General features: G+C 36.1%; 1 protein-coding gene across 1 annotated transcript; it reads left to right on the forward strand.

Annotated features, from left to right (window-relative positions):
- Window positions 1-6,753: 6,753 nt before the first annotated feature.
- Window positions 6,754-10,891, forward strand: LOC145247871 (uncharacterized). Its single transcript, XM_080109487.1, has 2 exons — window positions 6,754-7,314; window positions 9,333-10,891. Exon 2 carries the CDS (start codon window positions 9,383-9,385, stop codon window positions 10,655-10,657), a length of 1,275 nt encoding a protein of 424 aa, XP_079965613.1. The 5' UTR covers window positions 6,754-7,314; window positions 9,333-9,382; the 3' UTR covers window positions 10,658-10,891.
- The last annotated feature ends 772 nt before the right edge of the window (window positions 10,892-11,663 follow it).

Raw genomic sequence — 11,663 nt, forward strand, 5'->3', positions numbered from 1 at the left:
AAAATTTGTTGTTTTTTTTTTCAAATTATCTATCTTTTACTATTTTATTTTTCATTGATATGTTTGCGATGTTCCGTAACCCCTAGACTAGAAACACATTCGTAACAGTTAATATATATATATATATATATTTATATATATATATATATATATATATATATATATATATATATCCGTTGAAAATGTAATTGGTGATACTTATTAAATGTGTTTCAGTTTAATCTTTTATTTTAGGCGATTACTAAGGTTCACCATGGTGGCCTTTCAAACTTAAACAAATTTTACTGTATATTTTATGGAACAAAACACTTAGAAATAAGTTAATACACAAAAATCTTATCCAGGTACGGAGAAGAGTATCTTATCTTGCCTATCGTAATGTTAATTTGTTATCTATTTCTTCTTTTTCACTAATTTTATGTACTGTTGGATATTTTTAAAGATACAACCAGTTTTTTTTTGCGGAAAACATCAGATGTTTTGACATTCCGTGGTAATTCGATAGAAGTAGTGACCGTAGTTATGACTTGGATTTTAACTGAAACCTTATTACCTAAGTCACCACACAACGACTTTTTGGTCGAGGTTTACAGAATCGTCCTGATATGGTAAAGATCTGGAGCGATAAATACATTGAATAGTAACAGTAATAATTGTAACTTTCTTATGAGAGATGTGTGTCTAAAGTCTTTCATGTCAGTTTTAATAGAATTTTGAACAATAGTATTTTATCTCTATATATAATAAAATAAAATGCTTTCCCTTTTTCAAAGTGACAGTATAGCTTCACAAATGCTGCTTCGACACATAAATCGAAAATGATCGAACTACATGCCAGCCAGTACTCGATGCACGTTTTGCATTCGATTTTCTTAGTCATCACAGATTGCTATATGATTTCTGCGGACCGTGATAGGAGGATGACTCACCCACTAAATATTTTCTACTGTGACTCGCCCAGTTACGACCGGAGCAAATATTTCCTAGTCTACTCTTACTGTGAATCACCATAAATATTTCGTTTTGTCATTATGTGTTTTTACTTTTTACATAGCACTCAATAACTTCGAAAATAATAAATGGCCCCTTTCCAATTTACTTATGATTATAATGACAATTTCATTGATTACTCGGACATGAACCTTCATTCTACATTTCACATTTTCCGAATAATAGAGAATAGTCGCGTTTATAGTCAATATGAATGCCAACGCGCCCATCAGTTATCCGTTTCAATCGATTACGAATACCGTATAACAACGGAATTAAGAACATTTCAATCGAATCTTATCTTACGTTGTTTATTATTACATTGATCTTTCACTATCGATATCATCGACTTCGTTTATCTTTCGCCCATCACAACGAAACCGAGACAGAGACAGAGAGAAAGACAGCGAAGGAGAAATAGCGATAGAGGGTACAGCGAGAGAGTGAGAGGGAGATAGAGAGAGAAAGAGAGGCAGACAAATAAACAGACTGAACGTGTGTGTGTGTGTGTGTGTGTGTGCTTCTTGTTTTCTTCTGTTAATACTATTATTAATGATTAATGATTCATCATGACTTCGGGAGAACACATTTTTCAACGTTAATACCTATTCTTTCTTGCGATACCATCATTTCTTATCCTAACAGGCATAACAACATTTACTGCGGTATAAAAAGATTTCTATTATTTCTATTACCGTTTCAGAGAAACTAGTGTGCGTGTGGTTACCTGACGTCTTCTTATTATTGCTTTGTTGCTGCTAATACTCTTCCTATAATACCACAGAAACTACTACTACTACTACTACTACTACTACTAATAATAATAATAATAATAATAATTGATATTTGGTAACCCCTTTGTAAAAAAAAAATCCAACCAAATCCGTCGCTTACAGAGCCTCTATTTGCAGTGATGCATCTAACGTCACATGTATGCAATTCTTTTTGAAATCCGTTTAATTCATTTTATTTTGAAAAAAAACAAAACAAAACAAAAAACAACAAAAAAACAAAAAGCAAACAAAGAGACAAAAATCACGTTAGGGTTTGTGTTCCTTGAAAGAAGCGCTGGTTGAGTTTAAATAAAATAAATACGTATTCTAATAGCGCTTCTATCAAGGAAAACAAACGCTAACGTAAATTCCGCGTGACCAACGCACCGTTCCGACATTTGAAAAGACTACCGTAAAAACAACAAACGGATTTCTACTGATTCTATGCGCCAACAACAACATGGCAAAAAGAAAGAAAGAAAGACATACTGATGATGAAGTGTCTTCGAAATATATTTATAAATTTAATATAAATTTCAAACAAAGAAATATCTGTTTATTTTGTAATAATGCGTTGTTTTGACTTCAAACGTATCTAATACGTATTTATTTTATTCAAACTCAACCAGCGCTTCTATCAAGGAACACAAACCCTAACGGTTTATTTAATGTTGTGTTACTACTGCTCGTACTACATGTAATGCTGCTATTATTATTATTATTATTATTATTATTATTATTATTATTATTATTATTATTATTATTGTCGTAGAGTCGGGAGATGTCCCTAATTGCCTTGTCAAGGGAAGGACGACACTGATTTGGAAGGATCCTGCAAAGGGAAGAGCTGCCAGCAATTAGACCAATTATATGTCTACCACTAATGTGGAAGCGGTTAACTGAAATCTTTGCAGAAAAAGTTTGTGGACATCTTGTGTGTAATAGTGTTTTCTCTGATGAACAGAAGGGGTGCCGGAAAGGTTCGAGGGGTACTAAGGAGCAACTAATGATTGATAAGGCAGCAATACAGGACGCAAAGAGGAAGAAGAGGAATCTGAGTGTAGCCTGGATCCATCACAGAAAGGCTTATGACATGGTTCTTCATTCATGGATCCATGAAACACTATCGATGATGAAGTGTGTTGGGAGTGTGATAGGGCTTTTGGAGACAAGTATGGCTCAATGGAAAACGGTGCTGACAGCAAACAGAGAGGCGATGGGGCAGGTTGGCATTAAACGTGGAAGGAGATTCGTTATCTCAACTTCTTTTGTAATGATAATGATGCCACTGAGTATCCTCTTGAAGAGAGAGAATCTGGGGTATAAGTTTGGATCTGGTGGCAGACGCCTCGACCATCTATTGTTTATGAATGATTTACAGATATTTTTGTAGAAATGAAACGGAAATGAAGAGACTTGTAGAGCTGGTAGAGACATACTCGGAAGATATCGGGATGGAGTTTGGGATTATTAAATGTGCGGTGCTGGTGATGAAAAGGGGAGTAAAAGTTCATTCGAAAGGAATAGTGCTGCCAAATGGAAAAATTATGAAAGAAACAGAAGATACAGGGTATACGTATTTGGGAGTGTTGGATGATGTAGACATCAAGAACAGAGAGATGAAAGAGAAAGTCAGGAAAGAAGAGTGAAACTAATTGTAAAGTCGAAACTGTACGGAGGAAACCTAATGAAACAAGTGAATGCATGGGCAGTCAATGTTTCGAGATACATTGCAGGAATTTTAGAATGGTCTGACAAGGATTTGCATGCCATGGATATCAAAACAAGAAAAGTTTTAGCAATTTTAGTATATTCCACATTCGAAGTAGCGTAGCGAGGCTGTATCAAGAGAGGAAAAACGGTGGGAGATGATTGAAAATGTAAAAGATTGTGTTAAAACCGAGGAGATGTCGTTAAAGGACCATGTGGTTAAAAGTGAGGAGTGGATGCTCATGGTTGTGGCCAATGAAGTGGCGGTATGTAAAACCAAGGCTGATTATGTGAAACGTATGGACAGAGAAAGGGCAGAGGAACTGACTAGGAAGAAAATGCACGGAAAGTTCTTCCAGGATATAGCAGAAGTGGCTAATGAAAGATCATGGCAATGGCTTACAGCTGTGTATCTGGCTAAGAATACTGAAGCTTTTGTTTGTGCAGCACAAGAGCAGACATTAGGAACACGATTGTTCAAAAAAGTGGTTCTAGGAGAAGAAGTTGCTACAGAATGTCGGATTTGTGGTAAGGCCTAAGAGTCAATTGCGCACCTTGCAGCAGGGTGTAGCGGATTGGCCCAGGGAGAGTACCGCAAAAGACACGGCCACATGGAACTCCGTATATATTGGGAGGTGTGTAAGAAGTATGGGGTGAAGTGTGCTGGAAAGTGGTTTGAGGAGGTGCTTGATGAAGTGAGAACAAATGAGGATTGCAATGTAGAGGTATGGTGGGACAAAAGTGTCATAACGACCATGCAATTGAAACATAATCGTCCGGATTTTATCTAAAAAGAACTGGCAAATTGTATACTTCTCAGTACCCTGGGACAGGAATGTGGGAGAGAAGGAGAACGAGAAATGGAGCAATTATTCTCCATTGGCCTTGGAGATAAGGCGTATACACGAGGTTAAAACACAAACATTTCCGGTCATAATTGGTACGTTGGGAGTAGTATTAAGTCGTCTGGAAGGACAATTGAAAAAACTACGAATCTCCGATGTTTTAGGCAGCCTTAAGACCTCTGCTATTTTAGGTACTGTAGCAGTTAACAAACTATTTACTATAAGCGGATCAATGCCCGGTGCCAAAGTGATTCGGCCACACTGACCAATCGGTTGGCAGGGCGCATTCATTTGAGCTGTCCCCTTAAGGACTATTTTTAGCCCTTTGGGATCTCAGCTGCGATCGCCAGGGAGACGCCAGCAAGCGATCTATACAGACCTCTCTCATTCACCCCTCCCACTGCTACTTGTTGACAACTGCAGTCTGATGGCAGACGACACCTTTAAACAGACATTTACACTTTCTTTCTTTCTCTTCAGTCTGAGATACAATCTCGCCTTTTCTAAATAAACCCTTTATTATTGTTTTGTTAAAAGCAATGTCGTTTGGCCTTTAAGTAATTATTAGGGGAGAAATGCACAACATTTCCCTCCTATAGTACCACGAATATCCTTAGGAAAACGCTTCATCTTTGAAGCTCTTGGTTTTGAGCTGGGGTTGAGGGAAATCCTCTGGAACCCTCTGGAAATGAATCCCATCTCTTTTTAGGGAGACGTTGATAAACGAAATCAGAATTTATTATTATTATTATTATTATTATTATTATTATTATTTTATAATAATAATAATAATAATAATAATAATAATAATTTCTGATTCCGTTCTGGTTTGGGCTACTAATTATTTTATTAGCGGGGGGGGGTATAACTGCATAAAAGATTCCAGTGTGGCGCGTCGGTGCTTATTTAGAATTAAACATATTTAAAAAAAAAAATAAATTGTAGAAAAATATTTGCGAATTTGTCCTATTCCAAAAATTATGTAAATTGATCAATAAGCTTTCTTTTTGTATAGAAAATCATTTTTAAAGACATTTAGCGATTTTAATTAGCAAATTGCATCCATTACATGGTTGATTAGATCTCGATAGTTCAAATTGAGTTGTCACCCACTTATCTATAAAACATAGTGAGTCAAAACCCTACGTTTCGCTTGTAAAATATGATTTTCTTAGTCTTAAATAAACTAGTAGATCAACTTACGTGATTTTTGGAATCTTCGTTACGTGACGGGTGCGTGTTTTATTTAAGATGTTTCTGCTTTTTTGTTTTGAAAATAGGTTTAATTTAAAATAAGCACGCCATTAATATACTAAGATTGCAACGATTGGTTAGAATACAAATCGCTCGAAAACATAGACGTATTTTGATCGTCTGTGATCCTCTTTTCACGTTATAACAGGTGCAAAGTTTCTCATTTATACCGTAAAAATTTTACCATAAGTTATGTATCATATTAACGGTTTTTTAGGGAAACATCATTAGACTATCAGACGGTTTGCGATCCCTTCTGTTGAGGATAGACGAGAAGGTAGCGATACGCTTATCTTGAGAATCTACCGGTTTCTTCTATCGGCAAGAATGTAGATCCCACACAAACTGACTGGCTGACCACAGCATCATCGACAAGATTCCCGGTGAGACTTGTGGACGAGCCAGACGGTATTAACCTCAGTACGTTCTTAAAGATTCAACTCTGTCTTGATCTTGATTATGTTCCAACTCTTCTATCACCTCCATCTGTTCCGAAACGATAAGGAGGACAAGTTATTGATCACGTGGTTGCGATGAGAGTCAGATGTTTCCTACAGAATAGTTGTAACCAGATCCTGGCTGGCGCACGGATGTGTTGGAAGCGAGCATGGTCCAACATGTCGGTTTTTAATCCAAATTTGAGTCTACTAAAAGAGATGCGAAGTGTAATTTGGTGCCAGCCAGCATCGTCATATTTTATGTTACAGATGTTCGTCGTTATTGTTGTTGTTGTTGTTGTTGTTGTTGTTGAGCATCACTCATTCATTTCGAATGACTCAGATGACTGTTGTTGGCATTCGTTTCCTCGATATCTTTCTAGTTAGAATTCTTCTAAAAAGACATCGAGTACTTACGAGAAAGGCCGTGTGAAGATAGCAAACATCTCTGTGTAAAAATGTTTTTGTGAAACGTATTGGATTCGAACTTGGTACCAACAAGTCGGCTGTTGCTGTGTCCTGAATCGAGGCCTATCCAATCGGAGGGACTCTGTTAATATGGCGCACTTCCGGAGAAAAAATCGATAAATAGGAGCTTGAATACTTAGTCAAATTTAGAATTTCTGGTTATCTTTTCTGTTACGTCAAAATAACACGTGACGCGACTTCTATTTTCACCATTTCACTTTCAGAATGTATTTTACTAAATTTATAGCGTCATCATGGCATCATCATGGCGTCATTATCAAGCTTCCAAATGTTAAAAAAGCAGTCGATAACTAAAAGAGCATACAATAAGTTACATGAACCTATTTAGGAACAGAAAGCATCACATGAACACGAAAAACGGAAAATATATGAAACAAATAAATAAGTTCGCATACAACCACAATCACAGCATAAAAGAAAACTATAAAAGCCCAACCAAGGTTGATATGCCGTAAAATTTACACACACACACAAAATAGAGAACAAAAAAAAGAAAAAACTAAATAGCTTTGGTAAGTAAAAATTGTACTGTTTCCAAAACTATCAGCGGTCTGTTTATTTACCTGTTCGGCCCAGAGTGACTGTATCTGATTCGATGCTGCTTTAACGTGGAGAATCCAGATCCCCACAAAAAGGAATACTTTGGATGGCTACAATAATCTTGACTAGAAGCGTTTACATTGCCTAAAAGAAGCGGCTCACGGGACCAGAAATTAACAAATATCGGGAAGGTGGAAGTAACACCTGTTATAATGACTTCCTTGGATGAAACAAAACAATGCACCACTCGGATATAAGTCCGGAAGACAATGCCAAGTAAATATAATGCCTTGTTATTCATTAACCTTTTACTATACCCTACTTATAAAGAAATTATTTGTGTCTATATTCTGATGCCAATAACGATTGTTTAAATTGGTAAATATTTATTCATTTCAAATTTCCAGTAAAACTGAATTCCATAAAGCATTCTCTTACGTTTGCGAAAATAAATTCACATATTATGTACGTTTTTACAGTAATCCGAAAAAAAAATAATAATAACAAAAGCAATAACTCTATAACTACACATTCAGAGTTTTTTTTAATCTGAATCTGAATAGGTAATTGTATCAGTATCTAAAATTAACAATAGAATCTGTAATCGCATTACAATCGGGAAGATATTGGAATCATCCCATCATTAATATGTATAAATTGGATGTGAAGAGATATCACGTGGTATTGTTATTATAATTCTACCGTGATCTAACCTAAAGCCAGTTCACCAGCAATCCTAGTATCATTTTAATCGGCTGTGTTTTGCTAGCCAAGCATTTGTACTTGGCATCATTCTGTCGAAAAAAACAAAAAAAAAGGACCTGGTGAACAAACTTTTCTTTTATCGGAATGGACTATGGTTTGGTTCGGTACTATAAGATGTACCATTCAAGGAATTATCTTCTCCTTCGGGGGTAATCATATATTACCGATCAAATGATGTACACCTAGCAAGCACTGCCGACAAGTTCATTCTGAAGTCCTTTTGTATACGATCAGAGTGATCCCCTGGATGAAGTTGATCTTCGGAACCTTCTGACCTTGCTGCTGTCGGGAAATATAAATCGTGACCTTACTATTAATTAAGTAAAGAGATAATTTCAAACTCAAAATCGTTTCAGTTAAAATAACTTTTTTTAATCAAAGCTCTTCAAGAAAAAAAAAAAAAATAAACAGTTACACAACTACTAAGAGGATAACTAGCCCAAAGCAGATAATTAAAATTCCCCGTACAGAACATTTGGTACTTCTGCATTTACCGACTCGCGGTTTCCAAGAAGTTTCTCAGGTGTTCTCGTCAGCTGACGGGAATAACCGGAAGCGACCGATCGCGAAACGTTAAAGCGCTACGAGAAAATTATAATGGTGAACAGACAAAAACATCGAAATACAATAAATAAAATTATAAACATGTATCTAACCCAACCCAAACCTTGACTTTAAACCGTAATCCGTACGATTAAAACTCATTTTTATTTCTTCAATTTATACAAAAGTAGACTTCATAGATTTGTATTAGCTAAAAAAAAAAAAAAAAAAAAAAAAAGGCGCGTTTGTTAAAAATTGAGGAACGCTCGACGGGCCTTCCTCGATTACTCCCGTCCGCTGCAGCCAACTTCGTAGAAATCGCGGGTCAGTAAAAGCAGAATCACTGAACAGTTTTATTACACTTTTATGTCCCTTACAAAACTTAAAGATATGGTGATACTAAACCTTATGTCTATAATCTTTATACAAGTTTTGCTGAAAATCCTTTATGTGATTTTGATTCTAGCAAATGTATAATATTTAAAGCTTTAGCTTCAGAGGTTTTAAGAAAAAAAATGAAATTTGTGTCTAATAGCTATTGATCAAATTCAATGAAACTCTGAATCATTTTAATTTTTAACTCGGAAGCTATTACCATATTATCTACTATTTTCTCAAATCCTTACAATATCCAAATAAAATGACATGTGGGTAATATTTGAATTGCTATTCAATAGTTATTGTGAAAATTTAAACAAAAATCGGAGGTATCCGAATTTTACCGAAGAGTTTCAACTTCTTTTTCATTCACTTTACCAAAAACTACATTACATTCAATATAACCCGTATTTCGACAAATTATGCCATAGAGCAGCGTTTCAAAATCCACTACAAACGGTTAATTACTTTGGGAGGGTATCCTATATAGAAAATTTATAAACATGTGCACATATTTAAATTTATATATATATATAGATATAGATTTAAAAGAATCTGTATTCAAATCACGCAGAAAAATAATGTAATGTTTTCTGTTCAAATTTCAGTGAAACGAAAAAGTCGACGAATTCAAATACATCGATGACTCCTTAAAGCTATGGGAAACTATCCTCTTCGCATGTGGTCTTGTTTGACAATTGGGGCAAAAGAGGAGTTACCCCCCTCGTCTACAAGACAAGACAAAGAAGAGAGGTTGATCGAATCTACAAAAGTTGACGATGTGCATAGTCCTCAGAGTTTCTCCGAAGATGAACACAACCAAATTGGCGTTACGCCTATCAATATTGGCCCTGACATCATGGACAGAGCTACCCTATCGTTACCCTCGAAACCCATCGTTGTCATTTATTCCGATCCCGAATATGTGCTCCCTGGATCGGTCGATTATGAGATGCTGCCTTATACTGACGATCAAGAGAATCTTTTTCGGAAGAAAGGTATCTTGCCCTCTGAAATGGACGATCGTTCTGATGCGATCAAAGTGAGACCTTTAGAAAATTTGGATTCTAGCCATCGGACCGAAAACATCACTTTCGATAATGTGTTATCGTCTTCGATAGAGGACCAACGTGTTTCAGATAATGCGTCAAATGGGAACCAGTCGTCCGATTCCTTCACTGAGACGTTCCAGGAAAGGTTTTCCTATGATAACGGCCAATTCTCAGATGGTTTGTCTCCTTCAACTAAAGATAATTCGAATAACAAAACTAATTTAGAACTTAATCGTGAACATCTGCTTGATGTCCTTCCACTCCGGTTGGCCAGTTGTTCTGCTATGGCACAAAAATCCTTAAAAACAAAAGCTAGGCCAAAGAAAAGAGTTTCCTTTAATCTTGAAGTCATCGCTATATCCCCGCTCAGTATTTCCCCGGTTTCAAGTTCTAGCATGGAATTTACAGCATCATCAACTACCACTGGATCACTCTCATCATCTGACGTTTCCGATAATGGAAATAGAGAAGCATTTCAGTGCAGAGAGCAATTCCCTCAACCGGCTGCCGACTATATCTGTTTTCGCAACCGACTTGAAACCTTATATGTTTCTCTTGAAAGTGTCTGGGTCAGTGGAAATATAATTTTGGGAACTGTCAAAACACAGCATCTTGGTCGCAGAAGTTCCGTCTTTCTCCGATGCACATACGACGCCTGGAAATCTTATGTCGATATTCCAGCGACAAACACACCAGCCGTCTTTCCTACTCAGTACGTCACATATAACTTTGAGATCAGCATGCCCATAACCATTGAGGACACGACGCGTATCATTTTTGCGGTGTGTCTTAAGGCGGACAACAAAATTTACTGGGATAATAACAATGGCAATAACTATGAACTTGTGTTTAAACCTCGGACACAGTTAGGAATGATTTAACATTCTCGGTTGAACAAATTGAGCCCGTGACATGGCCCTATCCTGCAGTTTGGAAAAAAGATACAGGCGTCTTAATCACGGGTGGAACCCTTCTACTATTACCCAACTCATGAATTCCACCGCATAATCACCATATTTTTAATTCATCAAACGACAAGGGGCATATATAAAGACATGATCGCCTTCGTTGAACTAATATTGTGTCATGCATGACATTAAATGAAGACAATTTCATTTGAACGTTCAAAGCTTTTATTCGTCCCTTGTTAGCTGCTTTTTCTCGTACACGACCCGTTTCTGATCCTTCCAGGCTGAGGGCTTGTAGTTTAAAACCAATAATTTTACACTTTCGAAAAAAAAAGTCAACGCAAAACCGATTGAAGACAGAGGAAGTTTAGTCTATTTGATCGTCGTTTCAAATCACTGACCTGGGGAAGACCGAGAGACATCAATCATGACTGTTTAATCATAGTTTTGCCAGCCATCCCAACTTTCATGTTCATACGTTGCGTGCTTCTAAATAACTAACTCTTCTTTTTCTCACCCTCTCTTTCAGTCATGTGGCGTCATATACGTCTCTATTTTACAATCTAGTAATTCTGTCCACGTTGATTCCGACTGAACTGTCTTTTTTTTGTTATTCTCAGCTAACCGTTATATATATATATATATATATATATATATATATATATATATATATATATATATATATAAATATATATATATACTTCATTTACTCACATAAAATTGATATACGAGTAATAATTACTCACATAAAATTAATATACGAATAGGCGCATACGCCTGAAGAGTCCTAGAGTGGACGAAACGCGGAATATTCAGTGTAGCTTAATCGCCATATATATTTTATAAATTAATATATATATATATATATATATATATATATATATTCATTTTACCTAAAATAATATAGCAGTGCTTGTACTTCTTTCTCATAGGAAAACTTAAGTAGAATTTATACTGTCAGATGCCGTTTTTCGACTAG

The sequence above is a fragment of the Euprymna scolopes genome, chromosome 26 (genome assembly GCF_053919585.1).
Source record: "Euprymna scolopes isolate OS-2025 chromosome 26, ASM5391958v1, whole genome shotgun sequence".
NCBI lineage: Eukaryota > Metazoa > Mollusca > Cephalopoda > Sepiida > Sepiolidae > Euprymna > Euprymna scolopes.

Excerpts from the sequence above, each read along its gene's own strand:
- LOC145247871 (XM_080109487.1), top strand. The coding sequence starts at position 9,383 with ATGGGAAACTATCCTCTTCGCATGTGGTCTTGTTTGACAATTGGGGCA.